This window comes from Rhinopithecus roxellana, chromosome 8 (genome assembly GCF_007565055.1).
Source record: "Rhinopithecus roxellana isolate Shanxi Qingling chromosome 8, ASM756505v1, whole genome shotgun sequence".
Classification (NCBI taxonomy): Eukaryota; Metazoa; Chordata; class Mammalia; order Primates; family Cercopithecidae; genus Rhinopithecus; species Rhinopithecus roxellana.
The window spans coordinates 23290336-23313191 of record NC_044556.1 but is presented as its reverse complement, the minus strand read 5'-3'; the positions used below and the strand labels follow the sequence as shown (position 1 = coordinate 23313191).

Below are 22856 nucleotides of genomic sequence, written 5' to 3'. Positions count from 1 at the left end.
ATTCTGTGTCTGTCACAGCCCAGGACTTTGCTTACCCAGGTGGCATTTTTGTCAGGACTTCTCAACTATGGTCCTGTCCCTGCCTGCTACCTAGCTGCTCCCTGCAGTTCTCAACTTCCTTGACAGGAAAACTGAAGAGTTTTATGATCACCTTAATTCAGAATAACTCAACCAGTAAGTCCAAACAATGTCTGCTACCCCACCCTCTTTGATTCTCTGCATTTCCTGGCAAGCCCCCAATGTTTGATTGCCTCAATTCACTCCAGCTACATGCCAAGTGTGGTCAAACTGATATTTCCTACAGATATAGGTAATTACAACAGTGAGGGGATGAAGTAATGGGAAATGTAAGGGTGTCCTCTAAGTATTAAATCTACCTTAATATAGAGCTTGGGACCTGGAGCTAAGTAATTATCATATGCCTGACATTTTCATTGCATGTGTCAGTTTACAAAGCTTTTTCAGACACATCATCATCACAGCAATCTAGATGCTATTGTTTGCCTACCCAACAACCCTCCCGGCAGCTTCCTCCTCACTGAGAGAATGCCTATTTCGTTCAGTACCCACCCTCCATCCAACAGTCATATACTACAGGTGAGTTGTAGGTCATCCTCCTCCCACCTTCAGCAGCTTTGAGATCGCTTTCCTTTTATGCCTGGGAAAGTGATATAAGTATGGCCAAAAGGAGTGAAAGAAAGTCTGCTGTGAGGGATTCTAGAATAAGTTTTCTTGCCAAAAAATAAATAAATAAAGCAGGCCGGGCACCATGGCTCACCCCTGTAATCCCAGCACTTTGGGAGGCTGAGGCGGGCAGATCATGAGGTCAGCCTGACCAACCTGGTGAAACAGTCTCTACTAAAAACACAACAATTAGCTGGGCGAGGTGGCGCACGCCTGTAGTCCCAGCTACTCGGGAGGCTGAGGCAGGAGAATCGCTTGAATCCGGGAGGCGGAGGTTGCAGTGAGCTGAGATCGCGCCACTGCACTTCAGCTTGTGTGACAGAGCAAGACTGGGGGCAGGAGGAGCAAAACAACACCCAGTGACAAGATAACCTCTTTTTTGGCTATGGAGATTGCCTTGTTAGATGTAACCATCCACACATCCCATTCTGGTACCACTAATGTCTTAAAAATGAGGTAAGACTGTTTCAGGTTGAAGACATTATTAGGAATGGCAGAGCGGGCATATAAAAGTAAATGATATTCTTTGTATTATCCTCGAGCTGTTTTTCATACTACACCAAAGTCCCTACCTCTGGACTTCCAACTATGCATTTGTAAGCACAGAGGGTTCTGATTCCATTAAAATTTGAGGGATACTGACTTCTAAGTCCACAACTATGAACTTTCTACACCCTTTCTAGCTAAGTAGCCTTAGACAAATTATTAAACTTTTATGGAATCTACTTTATTTGTAAAAAGGGAAATAATATCCACTTTAACATCTTATTGTGAGAATGTATGGTTAAGAAGATTTGATGCAGCTGAGTGCGGTGGCTCATGCCTGTAATCCCAGCACTTTGAGAGGCAGAGGCAGGCAGATCGCCCGAGGTTAGGAGTTCGAGACCAGCCTGGCCAACATGGTGAAACCCCCGTCTCTACTAAAAATAAATAAATAAATAAAAATTAGCCGGGCATGTTGGTGCATGCCTGTAGTCCCAGCTACTTGGGAGGCTGAGGCAGGAGAATCGCTTGAACCTGGGAGGCAGAGGTTGCAGTGAGCCGAGATTGCGCCACTGCATTCCAGCCGGAGCCACAGAGCGAGACTATCTCAAAAAAAAAAAAAAAAAAAAAAAAAGATTTGATGGAAGACAATTTGGAAAGTGTTGTAAGGTCCACAAACTCTACTCACAAAGTCTCCCAAACTTGCCTACTGATACGAATGGACACACTGGTTACATAAGCTAATCCTAGGTGCCCTATCCCTGGAAATTCTGATTCAGTGCTTCCCAATGGACCCTGGGAATCTGCATTTTTAAAAACACATTCTAGGCTCCAGGTAAGTGTGGTGATCAGGCAAGTTTCAATTTAGTAAAGGAATACAGGATGCTGTACTCCTGTCCGGCAGGACTCAGATTTCTGGTTTCTGATTCTAGATTTGATACTATTCCACTTGGGCAAGCGGTTGCACCTTTCTGAACCTGTTTACTCGTCTGCATACCTGTTCAATATAACCTACAGGTAGGTCTATGATGGACCGAAGGCAAATTATATTTGGGATGAAGGGGCTCCTGATCTTATGTTGTAATGTGGATTAATTAGACATAATAAAAAGCAAAATTGGGATTGAAGAGGGTGTTGGCAGATCATCATTTTGGCTGAGGACATGAGAAACACACAGGGAATGCTTTGTGGTAAAATTAACTGAATATTAATTGTGGGACTGTGCCTTGTCTATCCTGCTACCTAGAGCCACTGAGCTTTGCAATCCTCTCAGGACTGTGGCTTACCTTGAGGTGGTCACCCTCAACTACTCTGGTCACACTGAGACTGTGAAAGCGCCGAGAAAAGTTAAAAACATACGTGTTGAGGGAGAGGGGATTTGGATAAGGGACCTAAATTCGATGTTTAAGCCTATGGTCCTTACTGGCGAACACTTCCAGTAATATCTGTGCTTGCAACAGAAACATTTCTCTTGGCATTAAAAAACAAGAAGAAGAAAGGATGTATTTCCTCAGCTTCAGGTGGCATTCACGAAGTGGGTAGAGCCAGAACATCTCCTAACTGGGGAGTTTCGGGGCCTTTCGGGCACACAGACGGCCTGACCTGGTCGTGGGCGTAAATCAAGCTTCCCCAGAGCTTAACTTCCCGATTTTCAGCTTACGCTTGGCTGCAACTGCCCAGAATCCGCGCAGAAGCAGGGGTTCCGCCGACAAATGTGAACGTAGAGAACGTAGAAGCCTTTTAATGCTAACAGGCAGTTTCTCTGCATGGTTGTTGTGCATTACTAATCTAGGTATTGCGTATTTAGTTTTGGAAACACGAATGCTCATGATAAATGAGGTAAAATGAATTGTCAGCGAGACCCCGGCTACTACCTCGACTTTCCACTCCTCCCAGCTCAGGCAAGTCCAGCCCACCAGGAGGTGCGTCCCTCCGCGTTTGAGTTGCTTCGGCACCCGTAGTTGTGAACTTTGACAGTGGTCGGTCCCCGGAAGTTGGACGCATGCGCCGTTTCTCTGCATGATGTGTGTTCTTATTCTAGCTGCGGCTGCAGGAGCTGTGGCGGCTTTCCTAATCCTGCGAATATGGGTAGTGCTTCGTTCCAGGGACTTTACGCCCCGGGAGTCTCTCAGTATCTTGGTGGTGGCTGGGTCCGGTAAGTATCGAGGAAGCGACTGTCGGACTTGGGTTGGTCACTACAAACCCCAGAGTGCACCGCGACCCTCTTCCCTGTTACCCTTAGCACTTCTTGGAGTGTTGCATGCAGAGATTTGTAGTTTCTCTGCCTTGCCGGAACTGGTCAGTCTAGCCTGGGTAAGGGCTAGTTTGCTGACGCGGCCCAGAGGTCTTTTTATGACAAGTAATTTACACTCGTCTGTAATTAAGACTCTCTGTAGCGTATACTTTTCAAACAAATAATTAGTGAACAGAGAGAACGTAGAAGCCTTTTGATGCTAACATGCAGTTTCCCCGTATGGCTGTTGTGCATTATTAATCTAGGTATTGCGTATTTAGTTTAGGAAACACGAATGCTACATGACAAATGAGGCAAAATGAATTGTCACATTTATAAATACACAAAGTCCAAGAGGATAAAAACAATGATCTACGGACTATAGAGCAATACACACCGGGTGGCAGAGTGTGAGCAACACACTGACCTGTCAGGTAATACAATCTAAATACACCAATTGTGTAGGTGCTTACAATTTTAAGTAGACATATTTGACAGGGACAGACAGACACACACACACACACACACAATGTAAACATTTGGGGATGGCAGGAGATTGCATCCAGATAGAACATGTATAGTATGAGCAAATGTACTAAGTTTATGTTCAAGTATAATGCATTACTTTATTCACTTAATCTGTTTGGAGCTGTTAGAGAGGCCAAACACTAAACTAACCTCTGGAAATAACAAAACTGACTAACATTGCTTGCTACGGAGTGCTGACTCCGTGCTAAGTCCTGTGAGAGATGCAAAAATACAGCAGTGAATGAAATAGAGAATACAAAAAAAAAACTAACAAAATAAATCAAAATGAGTATTTGCCACAATGAGATAAATGCTATAATCTTGTAATGATTGTGTAAGAAGTACAAATTGCTATGGCAGTCTTCAGGAAGGGCACTACTTTATCAGGTCTTAAAAAACAGGCAGCTTCCTGGAAGAAATAATGCTAAACCAAGACTTGAAAGATGACCAAGAATTAGTCAGATGAGGGAGAGCCAGGGTTTTGAGGGGTGGGAGGATGTGAAAAGAAGAATAGCACTTTGAATTGCCGGAGTTGAGAGAACACTGTCGTGTAGAGTTAAATGTGGGGAGGTAAACTGAGTCCAGATTATAAAGGGTATTTAAAATCTTGCTTTTTTTCTTTTCTATACAGAGTCTCACACTGTTGCCCAGGCTGGAGGGCAGTGGTGCAGTCTCAGCTCACTGCAACTCCACCTCCCAGGTTCAAGCCATTCTCCTGCCTCAGCCTCCCGAGTAGCTGGGATTACAGGTGCACCACCACACTCAGCTAATTTTTGTATTTTTAGTAGAGACAGTGTTTCACCATGTTGGCCAGGCTGGTCTTGAACTCCTGACCTCAAGTGATCCTCCTGCCTCAGCCTCCCAAAGTGCTGGGATTACAGGTGTGAACCACCACCCCGGCCTAAAATCCTGCTTTATAAAGCAATTGCTGCTACTCCACTGTTCCATATCATCTAGGGGTTAAGACCATAGGCCTCTAGGTTGTCATAACACCACACATGAATCACATCTCTGCCACTTACTACTTTGGTGATCTTAGGCAATTAGTTAACCTCACTGAACCTTCTGTTTCTACATGGGTTGAGAGAGGACAGGGGAGATTAAATATGATCATATTTGAAGTGTTTAGGCTGGGTGTGGTGGTTCACACCTTTAATCTCAGCAATTTGAGAGGCTGAAACAGGTGGATTGCTTGAGCTCAGGAGCTGGAGACCAGCCTGGGCAACATAGTGAAATCCTGTCTCAACACTAAAATAAATAAATAAATAAATTAGCTGGATGTGGTGGCATGCACCTATAGTCCTAGCTATTTGGGGGGCTGAGCTAGGAGGATCAGTTGAGCCTGGGAGATGGAGGTTGCAGTGAGCTGAGACTGCGCCACTGCATTCCAGCCTGGTTGACAAAGTGAGACCCTGTCTCAAAATGAAATAAAATAAAATGATATAATCAAAAGCTTAAATTAAAAAATCAGTGTTTATTAAAGTGCTTGACATATGGTGTCAACCTAAAATAATCAAAGGGCTCAATATCCAGTTAGAAGAGTTTATTCAAGCACAAAGCATGAGAGTGGCTGTCTGGGGAGCAAACCTATATCAAAGAATGGTGATCAGTGCTCCCCATGTGGGGAAGAATGAAGATAGTTTAGATAGACCAGAACAGAGATGCTGAACAAAATTACAACATTTTCCATAGAAAGGCTAACATACAGATACAAGATTTGGTTGGCTACTGTAAGGGCCAAGGGGAAACTTCCCTTTTGCCCTCTGAAGTTTCACTGAAAATCACTAACGAGGCAGAAATAATAGGAGAAAAGACACACACATTTATGAAGCATATAGGAAAGCGTTCTGAATGAAGACCCAAAGATACGAGGGAAATGGTCTGCTTTTATGCTTAGGTTCAACAAAGTATGGATAGCCATGTAGAATTATGACTGGACAAAAGGGTCTAATTTAATGCTAATAGACAGTAGGGAAGCCCAGCAAGGCCTGTCTAGATTTTTCTTGGTCTCTCTGAGCATGCATTCTTTCCTTCTGGATATGGGGTAGGACCCTCTCTGGAATGGGGGTCTTATGACCTACCATCAAACAAGGTAGGTCAGATAATTTATTTTTTTAATTTAATTAATTTTTAAAATAGAGATGGTGTCTTGCTATGTGTACCAGACTGGTCTTGAATTCCTGGCCTCAAGCAATTCTCCTGCCTTCCAAAGTGCTGGGATTAAAGGTGTAGGCACCTCGCCCGGCTCGGATAATTACTTTATCGCCAGTTTTTACACAGAAAGTTGGAGTAAAATTAGAGTAGTATTTTTAGGTTTTATGACTAGTTTTTGGGAGAAGGAGTTCTTGGTTTCTGTGACCCGCCCTGGGGAGAGAGATTCTAGTTTCTATGGCAAGCCTCAGGGGAGTATGGGACTGAGAGACAGAGGACAGGAGAAGACCAGAGAAAAAATTTTGCTTCTAAGGCCTTCATTTTGGGATATTATTTTCTAAGTCCCAACACTACTATTGATTACACACTAAGGGATTTGTTTAACATTCTGGTATAAGGAGGTAACAATCACAAAGGCCTCTATCTCCAATGTCATTTAATCTAGGTTTGAATAAAGACTAGGGAGTCTGGTTAATGTATAACATCTCAACACAAAGGTCAGGAAGCAGCAGTCATACACCAAAGAGAAAAAGCCATGTTACATGAGTCAGTTCCAGGGCTTAGCTTTTCCCCTTGGCATAATAAATTTGGAAGATCTTGACATTTTCTTTTCTTTTTACATAAGCAGTTAATAAATGATAATAAGTAATAATAAATTTGGAAGATCTTGACTTTTTCTTTTCTTTTTACATAAGCAGTTAATAAATGGTTACTGTATTAGTCTTGGTGGCAAAAGGAGCTTTTGAAGTTTTGTTTTGGTTTTTGTTTTTGTTTTTAAGACAGAGTCTTGTTATGTACCCAGGCTTGCCTGTAAATCCTGGGATCAAGTGATTCTGAGACAGACTCCCGAGTAGCTGGGACCACAGGCATGTGCCACCGCACCTGGCTTATCTTTTTCAGTGGAGAGTCACCCACTTCCATCTGAGTGTTCACAAAGATTATTCAGCCTGCATTGTCAAAAGAATGTCTTGACAAAGACTGAAATAGAGAAACAAATAGGAGCCTTTTGAATATTTCTGATAACAGATAAAGATGGATTGACTGGAGTGATAGGTGTGGGGCTGGAGAGAAGCAATCGCATTCGGATGAGGTTGGAAGATTTTAGGGGTTAAATCCACAACTGTGAATTGAAAGTAGAGGATGTGGGAGGGAAGGACTGAAGGGTGATTTCCAGGTTTCTGACTTGAACAAGATGTTAGGACCAATGACTTGATAGTGTTACATTTGGTGGACTAGAAACCAAAATTACGGCTGATAATTCATCTGGCAAATGGTGCCTTCATTCAAATTATTGAGGGTAGGAAGGTATCAAGGGCCTGAAAGAACCATGCCAGTTAAAGAAAGACTTGTAATCAGATAAGCAGTTTAATGGTTCATGCCCAAAATTTTGGAGGAGGAAGAAGACATTTTCAATATTTACCTTGAAGATGAAGCAACATTTACTCTTTAGATATCATAAAATATTATTAGGAGGCTAGGCACGGTGGCTCACGCTTGTAATCCCAGCAATTTGGGAGGCTGAAGCAGGTGGATCACCTGAGGTCAGGAGTTCAAGACCAGCCTTGCCAACATGGCAAAACCCCATCTCTACTAAGAAATACAAAAAAATTAGGTGGGCAAGGTGACAGGTGCCTGTAATCCCAGCTACTCAGGAGGCTGAGGCAGGAGAATCGCTTGAACCCAGGAGATGGAGGTTGCAGTGAGCTGAGATCGTGACACTGCACTCCAGCCTGGGCAACAGAGCAAGATTCTGTCTCAAAAAAAAAAAAAAAATTATTAGTAGATCACTTCTGTTCAGAGAACATTTGCCAAAACTACTTTTCTTTGAAACACAATACAGCCTTCTTAGGCAAATGTTAGATTTAATATCAAACTTTCATTCATTCTTTCCTTCAATAGAATGGCCTGCTCTTTCTAGGAATAGGAGATACAGCAGTAACAAAACAAACAAATCCCTGCCCTCATAGTACAGTGCTTGCCTTCTAGTGAGGCATGGATAGAGGGAGATAAAAAACAAAACAATTAAATAGACTACACAGTAAGTTATGCAGTGATAAACACTGTGATTTGGGGAAGGGGGCATTGCTTTTATTTATTTATTTATTTTTCTTGAGACGAGTCTCATTCTGTCGCCCAGGCTGGAGTGCAGTGGTGCAATCTCCGCTCACTGCAAGCTCCGTCTCCCGGGTTCACACCATTCTCCTGCCTCAGCCTCCTGAGTAGTTGGAACTACAGGTGCCCGCCACCACGCCTGGCTAATTTTTTTGCGTTTTTAGTAGAGACAGGGTTTCACTGTGTTAGCCAGGATGGTCTCGATCTCCTAACCTCGTGATCCGCATGTCTCAACCTCCCAAAGTGCTGGGATTACAGGCGTGAGCCACCGCGCCTGGCCGGGCATTGCTTTTTATGAAGATTGTCAGGGAAAGCCTCCTTGGGGAGATGACAGCCAACAGCAAGGAGGCTAGCGTGATTAGAGTAGACTTAGTAAGCAGGGAGGAACAGGAGATGAGCTCCAAGAGGGAACATAGTTGAGGTCAGAGTATAAGAAGCCTTTTATTCCACATGAGACATGAAGCCACTGGAGGATTTTGAGCAGAAGTAAATAATTTGATCAACTCGACTAGGGTCACACTGGATGTTACGTTGCGATAGACCGAAGGGGAAGAGGGTCAGGGAACAGATCAGTAAGCTGTGTTCGTAATCCATGTGAGAGGTGATAGTGGCCTGGAGCAGGAGTATAACAAAAGAAATGGTGAGAAGTGATTGGATGCTGGATATATTTTAAGGTATAACTTAGAGGATCTTATTCTCAAAAAAATGTATCTTAATAAAAGAGTGAAATGGAAGACAAAGTCCATCATTTTAATGACTTTATTCAGTAACAAGGCTAAATTTTCAGTGAATATACTGTCAACCTAAATAACAGAGAAATTCTCCAAATATAATAAGTATATTCAAGAATAAGCATTGTAGTATGGAATACACATGCTGAATAAACTATGGGCACAAAGAGGCAAGGGAAGACAGCGATTTTTAAAGCTAAAATGGGGAGGGTTATATAAGTTGTTTTGAAACAATTATCCTTGCTTACAGGGATCAATAATAAGGGTGGCATCAGTCCAAGGTTAGGCAGGCAGTGGCTGGGCAGATGTCCTTGCAGGAGTATTTTTTTGCATAAGGTTGCAATGGCCTTTGTACAAGGTTGTGGTTTTGGTATAGTCTTTTGTGGTAGTTCTTGTGTTCAGGCGATTGAGCATTAAGAACCCTTCCTTCATGGCCTTTCCCAGCTCCATTTTGTCACAGTGACTCTATTTTTATCCTGACAACTTTCACAGTATTCAGTGAGGGTTTCCTTAAAAAAGAAAAAAAAAGAGGAAAAAAAAGACTATTAAAGCAGGTATAATGAAGTTTTAATTGTAGTGAAAGATGTTGTGGATATTAGGTTTTATCCTTCATTATTCCAGCTGTGAAAACAAGTACCTACTTGGAGTACCACCACTTTTTTTTTTCTTTTTTGAGACAGAGTCTCGCACTGTTGCCCAGGCTGGAGTGTGGTCTCAAGCAATTCTCCTGCCTCAGCCTCCCGAGTAGCTGAGATTACAGGCGTGAGCCACCGTGTCTGGCCTGACTTTTTTGTTTTTTTCGAGGCTAAAACCAAAAATACTAAATGTGTATAAACCAGATGTGTAAACTATATGCCCCAGTCAAGAAGATGGGTGACAGGTTATGAAGCTAACGTATGATTTTAATTCCTGAAATTCACACTAAATCTATGCCAAATTTGTTTCTATATATAATTCCTCCTGGAATCTAGAATGAAATCCTTTCCTTTCTACTATTAAGAAAAAATGTGGGGCTGACGCGGTGGCTCACGCCCGTAATCCCAGCACTTTGGGAGGCTGGGTGGGTGAATCACCTGAGGTCAGGAGTTCAAGACCAGTCTGACCAACAATGGTGAAACCCTGTCTCTACTAAAAATGCAAAAAGTAGCCAGGTGTGGTGGCGCACGCCTGTAATTGCAGCTACTCGGGAGGCTGAGGCAGGCTGAGGCAGGAGAATCGCCTGAACCTGGGAAGTGGAGGTTGCAGTGAGCCAAGATCGCAAATTTGTGTTGGGGGGAAACTCGTGTTTAATTTATCTTTGTTTGTGTTCTTGTATCACTATATACTCTTTCTTACAACAATAAGGGAGGTGGGGTGGGGGATGCCTTCTAGGTATGGGGAGCAGCATGACCAGAGGCAAGGAGTGAGTAACAAGTAAAATGAATGCAGACAATGTTAAAGACATCAACCTGACTGAGGCACAGAGCTTGTGAGATGAGACTGAAATAGGTATGATAGGGCTCCTTGATAAGGAGTTTGACTGTTTTGCTTAAATAGTTTATAGATAGGTAGATATTCTATTGTTTTCGTGAAGGAAACCTCAATGAACATAGCTGATTTTTAAATTTATGCTTTTGTAATTAATGTATTAAAATTTTGGAATTTTGGAGATTATATGACTTCAGAAACTGAACATTACTCATTTGGTGAAGATGATAAATATTTGAGGAGCTGCAGTGTGCTGAGACCTCTGATAGGAGCTGGAGTTACAGTGGTGGACAAAAAATGTTTCTTAGGAAGGCCCAAGTCCTGCTGGTCAGTGCTCATGCCTCCTTCACTTTATTTCTCTACACAGAACCTTCAGTGACTGGCTTCCCTTTTCCCATCCTGCTTTCGTGACCTTATTTCACCCGTACCCTTCTTCCCAGTATTCCTACCACACTTTGAACACATGTTTCAGATCTTGTCATCTCATGCCCTAACAATCTCCATCTCCACCCAGTGGCCTCCCTACTCCTATCTCTCCATTATCTTCACCTTTCAAGTCATCTCAGCCTTTTTCAGGGATCTTCCTTATTCTTTTTTTTTTTTTTTTGAGATGGAATCTTGCTCTGTTATCTAGGCTGGAGTGCAATGGCATGATCTCGGCTCACTGCAAGCTCTGCCTCCCGGGTTCATGCCATTCTCCTGCCTCAGCCTCCCGAGTAGCTGGGACTGCAGATGCCCGCCATCATAGGGATCTTCCTTATTTTTAAGGCATTGATTTTTTGTAACCATTTGCTTACCCTCCACATTTTAGTTTTTCTTGCTGTCTTGGATCTTCTTTGTCTTCATATATGTGTCTTGCCCCTTTCTCACCAGTCTTCTTGATAGCAAGAGCTATGTCTTATACTGTTTTGTGCCTTCCTTAGTACCTACTGCTAGTGCTTTTGATGTAAAAGTCGTATTTATACAAGTGCATAGATTTATTGTTTTCAAATGTTCTTGTGTCTTCTGAGAAATATACAATTACAGTGCCCCCCCACCTGAAACGATGACATTGGTATAACATGGTCAAATGGATATGTCCATTGTGGGTTTATTAATCTTAGGACTTCTGATATTTTTTCCAGGTGGGCATACCACCGAGATCCTGAGGCTGCTTGGGAGCTTGTCCAATGCCTACTCACCTAGACATTATGTCATTGCTGACGCTGATGAAATGAGTGCCAATAAAATAAATTCTTTTGAACTAGATCGAGCTGATAGAGACCCTAATAACATGGTAAGTGACAATTTCTATTTCTAAGAAAATTACAAGTTGTACATAGAGTTTAATCATCTTTAGAAATAATCTCACCACTCCTATTCAACATAGTATTGGAAGTTCTGGCCAGGGCAATCAGGAAAGAGAAAGAAATGAAGTGTATTCAGGTAGGGAGAGAGGAAGTAAAATTATCCTCGTTTGCAGATGACATGATCCTATACCTAGAAAATCCCATTGTCTCAGCCCAAAAGCTTCTTAAGCTGATAAGCAACTTTATCCAAGTCTCAGGATACAAAATCAATGTGCAAAATCACTAGCATTCCTATACACTAACAACAAGCAAGCTGAGACCCAAATCATGAATGAACTCCCATTCACAGTCACCTACAAAAAGAATAAAATACCTAGGAGTACAGCTAACAAGGGAAGTGAAGGACCTCTTCAAGGAGAACTACAAACAACTGCTCAATGAAATCAGAGACGACACAAACAAATGGAAATACATTCCATGCTTATGGGTTAGGAAGAATCAATGTTGTGAAAATGGCTATACTGCCCAAAGTAATTTATAGATTCAATGCTATTCCCATTAAACCACCATTTACGTTCTTAACAGAATTATAAGAAACTATTTAAAAATTCATGTGGAACCAAAAAGGAGTCTGAATAGCCAAGAGAGTCCTAAGCAAAAAGAACAAAGCTGGAGGCATCATGCCACCCGACTTCAAACTATACTACAAGGCTGCAGTAACCAAAACAGCATGATACTTGTACAGAAACAGACACAGGCCAATGGAATAGAGTAGAGAACTCAGAAATAAGACCACACGCTTACAACCATCTGATCTACAAACCTGACAAAAACGAGCAATGGGGAAAGGATTTTCTGTTTTGCAAGGAGTTGAACTGGCTAGCCATATGCAGAAAATTGAAACTGGATTCCTTCCTTACACTTTATACAAAAATAAAGGTAGATTAAAGACATAAGTGTAAAATCCAAAATTATAAAAAACCCTAGAAGAAAATCTAAGCAGTAGTATTCAGGACATAGGCATGGGCAAAGATTTTATGACGAAAATGCCAAAAGCAATTGCAGCAAAAGTAAAAATTGAAAAATGGGATCTAATTAAACTAAAGAGCTTATACACAGCAAAAGAAACTCATCAGAGTGAACAGACAACCTACAGGATTGGAGAAAATTTTTGCAATATGTCCATCTGACAAAGGTCTAATATACAGAGCCTACAAGGGACTTAAATTTACAAGAAAAAAACAGTCTCATTAAGAAGTGGGCAAAGGACATGAACAGACCCTTCTCAAAAGAAGACATTCATGCAGCTGACAAACATATGAAAGAAAGCTCAACATCACTGATCATTAGAGAAATGCAAATCAAAACAACAATGAGATACCATCTCACACCACTCAGAATGGCGATTATTAAAAAGTCCAGAAACAAGAGATGTTGGCGAGGTTGTGGAGAAAAAGGAATGCTTTTACACTATTGGTGACAATGTACATTAGTTCAACCATTGTGGAAGATAGTATGGCGATTCCTCAGAAATCTAGAGGCAGAAATACTACTTGACCTAGCAATCCCATTACTAGGTTTTTACCCAAATGAATATAAATCATTCTATTTTAAAGATACATGCACACATATGTTCACTGCAGCACTGTTCACAATAGCAAAGACATGGAATCAACCCAAGTGCCCTCAATGATAGAATGGATAAAGAAAATGGGCCGGGCGCGGTGGCTCAAGCCTGTAATCCCAGCACTTTGGGAGGCCGAGACGGGCGGATCACGAGGTCAGGAGATCGAGACCATCCTGGCTAACACAGTGAAACCCCGTCTCTACTAAAAAAAAAAAAAAAAAAAAAAAAAAAAAAAAAAAAAAAAAAAAAAAAAAAAATACAAAAACTAGCCGGGCGAGGTGGCGGGCGCCTGTAGTCCCAGCTACTCGGGAGGCTGAGGCGGGAGAATGGAGCAAACCCGGGAGGCGGAGCTTGCAGTGAGCTGAGATCGGGCCACTGCACTCCAGTCCGGGCGACAGAGCGAGACTCCGCCTCAAGAAAAAAAAAAAAAAAAAAAAAAAAAAAAAAAAAAAAAAAAGAAAATGTGGTACATATACACTATGGAATACTATGCAGCAATAAAAAGGAACAAGATAATGTCCTCTGCAGGGACATGGATGGAGCCAGAAGCCGTTATCCTCAGCAAACTAACGTGGGAACAGAAAACTAAGTACTACATATTTTCACTTATAAGTAGGAGCTGAGCTATGAGAATACATGGATACATATGGGGGAACAACAAACACTGGGGCCTGTTGAAGGGAGGGCTTGGAGGAGGTAGAGCATCAGGAAGAATAGCTAATGGATGCTGGGCTTAATACCTAGGTGATGGATTAATTTGTGCAGCAAACCACCATGGCACACTTTTACCTATGTAACAAACCTGCACATCCTGCGCACGTACCCTGGAACTTAAAATTTGAAGGGAAAAAAATTGTTGCTTAATTTTCTGCATATTTTTTATTCTTTTAAATAGAGAAAGTGGTTTTTCATGAATCCCAATAGTGAAAATTATTTTATTTATACTTACACACACGAAGCATCCAGTTCATGTGCTTATTGGCTCTTCATTAAAACTCTCTATCAGTGTGTTACATTTATGGATAATTTGATTTGTCTATGACTGCTGTTTCTTCTCCAAATCGTGTTTGTGTCTGCCCTTGAAATTATTAATACTTCTTTCCCCTGGTTGCTCACTTCATTTTAGCATTTTAGTCAGTGTTTAGAGATTTTTTTTTTAAGTGAAACAGTTTCTTTATTAAGGAAGGAAACTAGAGCTGTTCCTTGTGTAGAGTGAGTGCCTTTACTCATCCCTCTCTCTGGGAATGGCCCAGCTGCAGGGCTGCTTTGGATAGTTCAGGGGTGGACAGCTGGCCTCACTCAGACCAATTGAAGTCTTTCTCTGAGCTTTTTGGGCTTGGAGAGCTAGAGAATGGAATCAATCTGTCTTCAACCAAGTTCTGTAAATGATAAAGCTTGAAAGCTGCTGACAGTCATGTTTTCACTTAGAAGATAAAGGCAGTCTATAGATAGAAGAATGAAGATAATGAACAGGAAGAGAGGAGAAGCCAGTGTCTGGTGCTGCATTCAGTGGCTCAAGAGGCCCTGCTATGGCTGTGTTGGTCCTGGGTTGGTGGTTCTTTTCTTGGGAAGTCAGGATCCACTCCTAGAACCCTACCCTACTCCCTTTGTTCCCACCTTTGCAACACACACACACACACTCTCTCTCTCTCTCTCTCTCTCTCTCTCTTATGCCTATTTGAGTTAACTTTTGGTCACTTATAAACATTATCCCCAACTAATATACTACTAAAATATATTCTCAAAAAATCCACGTCAAACAAGATCAGGATGTAAATCTGCTTGCTATCATTCAGCTATAGCAAAATGTGTGGTACTTTTTTCCTCTGTGGAAAATAAGCCAAAATGATTTTGTTTTTGTTTTAGGAATCAATACTGTATTAGTTTCTTAGGGTTGCTGTAACAAAATACCATAAACTGGGTGGCTTAAAACGATAGAAATGTATTTTCTCATAGTTCTGAAGGGTAGAAGTCTGAAATCAAGGTGTCATGGAGCCATACTCCCTCTGGAGGTTCTGAAGAAGAATCCTCCTTGCTTCTTCCTGGCTTCTAGTGGTTGCCAGCAATGCTTGGCCTTCCTTAGCTTGCAGCTACGTCACTCTAATCTCGGCTTCCACCATCCTATGACCTTTTCTGTATCTCTGTCTTCACATGCCTTTTTTATGAGGATACCAGTTGGATTTAAGGCCCACTCTAATTCAGAAGGGCCTCATTTTAACTTAATCATATCTGCAGTGATCTTATTTCTAAATAAGGTCACATTCATAGATTCCAGGTGGATATGAATTTTAGGGGGACAGTAGTTCACTGAATGTAAATATTTATATTGAACTATTTTAGGAAAGTCTCTTTTTTTTTTTTTTTTTTTGAGATGGTGTCTAGCTCTGTTACCCAGCCTGGAGTGCATCATCACATTCTTGACTCACTGCAACCTCTGCCTCCCAGGTTCAAGTGATTCTCCTGCCTCACCCTCCCGAGAGTAGCTGGGACTACAGGCATGTGCCACCACGCCTGGCTAATTTCTGTATTTTAGTAGAGTTGGGGTTTCACCATGTTGGCCAGCCTGGTCTCAAAATCCTGACCTCAAGTGATCTGCCTGCCTCGGCCTCCCAACTGCTGAGATTCCCGGCATGAGCCACACTGCACCCAGCCAGGAAAGTCTCTTTGACATATAATGCAAAACAACAACCTTTCTCTTTTAGATATTGTGAAAGTCTAGAAATAGCAGGTGATTTTTTTGTAAGTGTAAAAGGAGAAAATAGAGAATATTGAGTATACTAGTAAGTGTTCCTTTCATTATTGTGAGACAGATAATAGTATCCTCATTTTACAAATGAGAAAAATCGAGGCTCAAAGGTGTAAATAACCAGAGTCCTGCCAAATATGTGTCACACACCTAGATGTTTCCTCCAAAGCCTTTGCTTCTCCTACATAACGACCCTGCCGCATTTGTGTGTTATTTTCCAATTCGAAAGACTTAGTATGAGAAGAATGCCCTGGAAATTCTCATCTAAGGCATCAGAGACTGAAAATGTCATTTAGTCTCTTATCTTAGGGTGTACTTGAGAAATGATAGAGAATTTGGAGAAAATGATTATGATTTTTCCTATAAGAATAATGTGAAAAGTCTAGTTTACCAGTGGTATAGAGCACTTAAAAATGTTCAAAGAGCAAAATAATCACAAAATTGTTACTGTGTTTTTCACCATAAGGAGCAGGTATCTTTGGTTTGACCCAACTGCTAGTGTGCAAGTTGCTTCTGAAGTTGCATCTAATTTGGAGGCTCTATTTTTAATTTAGCATATGTATTAAATATTTCCCTCTTGGTCTGTCACCATATGTATTGTTTATTTACTGAATGATTTCATAGTTTAGTGAAACATTTGGAAGATTGTTATATACTGTGCATCACAATACTTAGAACCAAGTAAATTGGGTTTGCTTCACATTGATAAGAAACCAAATATTTTGGATTTTTATTTGTATTTATTTGCGTTGTTTTTTGTTTTGTTTTGTTTTGTTTTTAAACAGTCTTGCTTTGTCGCCCAGGCTGGAGTGCAGTGGCGTGATCTCGGCTCACTGCAGCCTCCGCCTCCCGGGTTCAAGCAATTCTCCTGCCTCAGCCTCCTGAGTAGCTGGGGGTACAGGCGCCTGCCATCATGCCTGGCTAATTTTTTTTTTTTAGTAGAGACAGGATTTCACCATGTTGGCCAGGATGGTCTTGATCTCCTGACCTCATGATCTGCCCACCTCAGCCTCCCAAAGTGCTGTGATTACAGGCATGAGCCACCATGCCAAGCCAGATTTTGGATTTTTATAGTGCCATTATTTTGTATTTTCAAAGTGCAATGTAGGACTGAGCATCTCTGATCGACTTCCTTTACTAACACTTTTCTACTGGGGCAGTGCAGCCACTGTTAGAGAAAAAATTCTACTCCATTCCTAAAAGAGCCTCTATTCATGAATCTGAAGCTGGGAAGAGCTCTGCAGAGATGCAAATGAGCTGCTGACGGAGATAGCATGAACATTCCTGCTGGCCACCACTGGGTACCACATTTGTGTGTGTGTGTGTATGTGTAGGAGGGTGTTGACAGGACGTGGTGAGGGACAGCAAGACAAGGAGGCAGAGGTAGACACCTTCCTGCCAAGCCTTACTAAGGTAGCGGGAGTTCCCTACTGGTCTTTTTCTACACTTCAGCTCAGCCATCTTTTGTACCTTGCATGGAGCTCACCAGACTAGGAAAAGGTGGGGTCTTGCTGAAGAAATCAATAGTGATCAATACATTTGCTGGAAGAGCCCGTATTAGCCAAGTATATTTAACAATCTAGACCTGCAATGTCCAGTATAGTAGCCACCAGCCATATGTGGCTACGTATATTTCAATTTAAATTAGTTAAAACTAAGTAAAATTTAAAATTTGGTCCCTGGGTTGCACTAGCCTCATTTCTAATGTTCAGCAGCCACATGTGGCTAGTAGCTACCAGTTTGGATCATATAGAATAGAAAATTTTTATCATGGCAGAAAGTTCTATCAGATGACACTAATCTAGACTTTCATTTATAGTAAACTGAAAATGAAATGTGATTAGATATTGTGAAGATAATTAACAGGTTCAAAACAAAGATCCCCTCCCAAAAGTTAATATAGAAACAAAATAACTTTTTAGCTCCTGGGTGACCACAAGAGACTTAAAAAGAGGAAGAAAAAAAGAAAATAACTTTTTAAATTTCATATTATCATTGGAAATCAAGGAGATATTCCAAATAAACAAGAATAATCTGTTTGGGTTTTGTTTGTTTGTTTTGTTTTGTTTTGTTTTGAGACAGCATCTTGCCCTGTTGCCCAGGCTAGAATGCAATGGTATGATCTCAGCTCACTGCAACCTCTGCTGCCCAGGTTCAAACGATTCTCCTGCCTCAGCCCCTCTAGTAGTTTGAATTACAGGCACCCACCATCATGCCCAATTAATTTTTGTATTTGTAGTAGAGGCAGGGTTTCACCATGTTGGCCAGGCTGGTCTCGAACTCCTGACCTTGTGATCTGCCCGCCTCAGCCTTTCAAAGTGCTGGGATTACAGGCGTGAGCCACCGCACCTGGCCAAGTATAATCTGTTTTATAAAGGAAGCAATCTTAAAACAAGAAAGATTCCTTGGAAATTAAAACAAAGTGCTTATCAAAATTAAAAGTTCTGAGTCAGTAATTATCAGGCTAAATATAGCCGAAAACCTTATTCGTGAATTGAAAGTCAGGCTAAAGGAATTCTCCAGGCAATAAGGCAAATATGAAGGAAAAGAATCATGAAATGTCAGGAATGAGAGGAAAGAAAATTTTAAAAACTCTAGAATAGATTTTCATTAGCTTTCTCCTAGCTCAGGTATCACTTTTTAATTAAATCTCATCATAACATCAACAGTTATATAGTCTTAACTCACCACTGTTTCTAGTATACCATGTCTTCTTCTGATTTCATTTTGGTTTCTATTTGGTTCAAGTGTTTCCTTCAATTTTTTTTTTTTTTTTTTTTTTTTTTGAGAAAGGTTATGTGGACATATATTTCCAGAATCTTTTCAGCTCTAAAGGTATCTTTTTTTTTTTTTTTTTTTTAGACTGAATCTCACTCTGTTGTCCAGGCTGGAGGGCAGTGGCACTATCTCGGCTCACCACAACCTCCACTTCCGGTGTTCAAGTGATTCTCCTGACTCAGCCTCCTGAGTGGTTGGTATTACAGGCATGTGCCATGACGCCCAGCTAATTTTTTTTGGTATTATTATTAGCAGAGATGGGGTTTTGCCGTGTTGACCAGGCTGGTCTCAAACTCCTGACCTCAAGTGATCCTTCCGCCTCAGTCTCCCAGAATGCTGGGATTACAAGCGTGAGCCACTACCCCCAGCTATCATCTCTGAAAAAAAATCTTTTTTTTTTAGACAGAGTCTCACTCTGTTGCCAGGCTGGAGTGCAGTGGTGCGATCTTGGCTCACAGTAACCTCCGACTCTCTGGTTCAAGCGACTCTCCTGCCTCAGCCTCCCAAGTAGCTGAGATTACAGGCGTGCACCACCATGCCCAGCTAAGTTTTGTATTTTTAGTAGAGAAGGGGTTTCACCATGTTGGTCAGGATGGTCTCAATCTCCTGATCTCATGATCCGCCCACCTCGGCCTCCCAGAGTGCTGGGATTGCAGGGGTGACCCCACCGTGCCCGGCCTGAAAATACCTTTGTTGTGACAATATCCCTATAGTCGTTTGGCTTGATGTACAATACTAATTGTAATGCCACAATTTTTTCCTCTCAGAGTGTGTGAATACTATTCCATTCTCTTCCAGCAGTCAGAGTTCCAGAAAAGATGTTTGATCCTAGTTTGATTCTCTTTCCTTAGAATTCTGAAATTTAATCAGGCCATGTCTACGTGTCTGTTTTCGTATTAATTCTTTCTCAAATTCAGTGGACTTTTACGATCTTTCTTCAATTTAGGACGATTTTCTTCTCTTTTTTTCTACTTGTCTATTCTGTAAACTAATCCTTTTTCACATTATATATAGGTCATATATGTATATCTACATACACACACACACACACAGATGGTCATCTAAGGAGAAATGACCATCTGTGTGTGTGTGTGCGTGTGTGCATGTATTTTCACGACCTTGCACGGATGCCAAACTCCACAGATGCTCAAGTCCCTTTTATAAGATGATGTAGTATTTGCACATTGCTCATCCTCCCATATACTTCAAATACCTCCAGATTATTTATAATACCTAATACAGTGTAAATACTATGTAAATAGTTGTTATACTATATTATTTAGGAAATAATGACAAGGGGAAAAAAGCCTGTACATGTCCAGTACAGATACAGTTATCCATTTTTTTCCCAAATATTTTCTCTCCATGGTTGATTGAATCCACGGATGCAGAACCTGTAGATCCGGAGGACTAACTGTATGTGCGTGTGCATATATATATTTATAGGATGGTTACATGGACAATATATTTCCATATCCATAAACATACTTGTGTGCGTGTGTATGTGTATATATATATTTATATTTATATTTGTTTATTTATACATATAAAAAACTATTCATTTTCTTCCTGCTTATTCATTCACTGTTTTATATGAAGAGAAGTATTAGAATTTTTTTTTTTTTTGAGATAGAGTCTCGCTCTGTTGCCCAGGCTGGAGTGCAGTGGCCTGATCTCAGCTTACTACAACCTCCACATCCTGGGTTCAAGCAATTCTCCAGCCTCAGCCTCCTGAGTAGCTGGGACTACAGGCGTGAGCCACCATGCTCAACTAATTGTTGTATTTTTAGTAGAGACAGGGTTTCACTATGTCTGCCAGGCTGGTCTCAAACTCCTGACCTCGTGATCCGCCCGCCTCGGTCTCCCAAAGTGCTGGGATTACAGGCGTGAGCCACCACGCCTGGCCAGAAGTTTTAGATTTTAATGTTTATATTTTCCTTTAGGAATCCAAATTTATATTTTCCCTTAGGACTTAAAGGTCATAGAGTTATACTCAAGTGTTATTTTCTAGAAGTTCTAATATTTTTCTTTTCTTTTTTCGAGACAAAGTCTCACTCTGTCACCCAGGCTGGAGTGCAGTGGCATGATCACAGCTCACTGCAGCCTCGATCTTCCCAACTGAGGCAATCCTCCCACCTCAGCCTTCCAAGTCGCTGGGACTATGGGAGTGCACCACCACACCTAGCTAATTTTTGTATTTTTTGTAGAGACAGAATTTCTCCATGTTGCCCAGGCTGGTCTCGAACTACTGGACTCAAGCAGTCTGCCCACCTTGGCCTCCCAAAGTGCTAGGATTATAAACATGAGCCACTGTGCCTGGCACATTTTGCTTTTCACATTTGTCTTTAATTCATCTGGAATTGATTTTTTCTGTATAATGTTTGAAAGAGATCTAATTTCCATATGGCAAAACAGGGGCCCAGCCCAGCACCATTTATTCAACAGTCCATTTCTGCCATGCCACCACTGATATGTCAAGTTTTTGTGTATGTATAGGTCTGTATCTTAGCTCTCTAATTTTTTTTTTTTTTTTCTGCTTCTATTATACAGCTATTCAGCCTAGCTGTCTATTCTATTAACTGGTTTGTCTGTCCCTCACCCAGTACCAAACTCCCTTAGCTTTATCCTTCAGAAGGGTTTTAATTTTCCTTTCTTTCTTACATAGGTTTTTAAATTAGCTTTGACAAGTTCACAAAAGAACCTTGTTGGTATTTTTATTTGCATTAAATTGAATATATCAGTTTGGGGAGAACTTATATCTATATGATGATGTCTTCCTATCCAGAAACTTCATCTCTTTCTCTCTCTGTTCAATGTTTAGATCTCCTTAGCGCTTTTCAGTAACATTTCTAATTGTCTTCGTAAGAGTCTTGCGTATCTTTGGTGTGTTTGTTTCTAAGTATCTTGTATTGTTTTTTTACTTTTGGAAGTAATATCTCTTTTACTGACATTTTCTCTGTTGGTGGTATGTAGAGATATATTTGATTTTTGTATAGTAATCTCATAAGAACTGCTTGCTACATTCTAATTAAAGCTGATGATTTGTTATGAATCTTTGTTATCTGTGAAGATAGTCTCATCATCTACAAATAGTGGTAGTTCTAATTCTTTCTAATCCTTACACCTTTTATTTTTCTCATTTTATTTTGTCAGAACTTCCAGAACAGTAACAAATAGAGAATAATGTAGTGGACATCCTTGTATTCTTTCTGATTTTAAAAATGTGCCAAGAGTTTTACCTTAAATCATACTTGCTTGTTGATTTTTATCAAACGTCTTTTCTGCATGTGAGATAATCTGGTTGTTCCGATTGTATTTGTTTACATGGCCAAGTACATGGTATGAACTATTCTTGAATTCCTGGAGTAAACTCGGTTTGTTTATGGTGTGTTGTATTTTAATACATTGCTAGATTTGGTTTGCAAGCATATTGTTTTGGATGTTTAAATGTATGTTCGTGTGTGAGATTGTCCTGTACTTTTCCTTTCTCGTGCTTTTTCTTTGCTATTGGTATCACGGTTACAGTACTCTCATCAAGTGAGCTGTGGAGTATAGACAACTTTTTATTCTCAGGAGGAATTTGTGTAAGCATGGAATTGATTATTTTTAAGTTTTATAGAACTTGTCTAAGACAAAACCACCTGGGCCTGATGTGTTCTTTCTGTCATGGTTATAGGACTCTTCAAGCTTTGTGTTTCTTTTTAAATCCGTGTTGTTAAGACATTTTTCTAGGAATGTGTCCATTTTATGTAAATTTGCAAATGTATTGACATAAATATTTTCATAATTGTATTAGTCATTCTTGCATTGCTATAAAGAAATAACCAAGACAGGGTAATTTAAAAAGAAAAGAGATTTAATTGGCTCACAGTTCTGCAGGCTATACAAGAAGCATAGCAGCTTTTGCTTCTGGGGAGGCCTCAGGAAGCTTACAATCATGGCAGAAGGCAAAAGGAGAGCCAGCACTTCACATGGGCAGAGCAGGAGGAAGGGGTGGAGGGAAGTGCTACACACTTAAACAAACAGA

At 40.9% G+C, this 22856-nt stretch overlaps 1 protein-coding gene and 1 long non-coding RNA gene across 3 annotated transcripts in view; one reads left to right on the top strand and one right to left on the bottom strand.

Annotated features, from left to right (window-relative positions):
* The first annotated feature begins 3133 nt into the window (after nt 1-3133).
* Nucleotides 3134-22856, top strand: part of ALG14 (ALG14 UDP-N-acetylglucosaminyltransferase subunit) — a 94327-nt gene continuing 74604 nt past the window's right edge. Inside the window, exons 1-2 of one of the 2 annotated variants that reach the window (XM_010385141.1) lie at nt 3134-3322; nt 11514-11665. In XM_010385141.1, coding sequence (XP_010383443.1) covers nt 3187-3322; nt 11514-11665 — 288 coding nt within the window. In that variant the 5' untranslated portion in view covers nt 3134-3186. The remainder of the gene's footprint in view (nt 3323-11513; nt 11666-22856) is intronic. The other variant, XM_030935598.1, reaches the window with a different exon arrangement.
* Nucleotides 8937-14846, bottom strand: LOC104679533. Its single transcript, XR_750336.1, has 2 exons — nt 14255-14846; nt 8937-9431 (listed from the first exon to the last, which is right to left on the bottom strand). It is a non-coding gene; the product is annotated as an uncharacterized LOC104679533 (long non-coding RNA).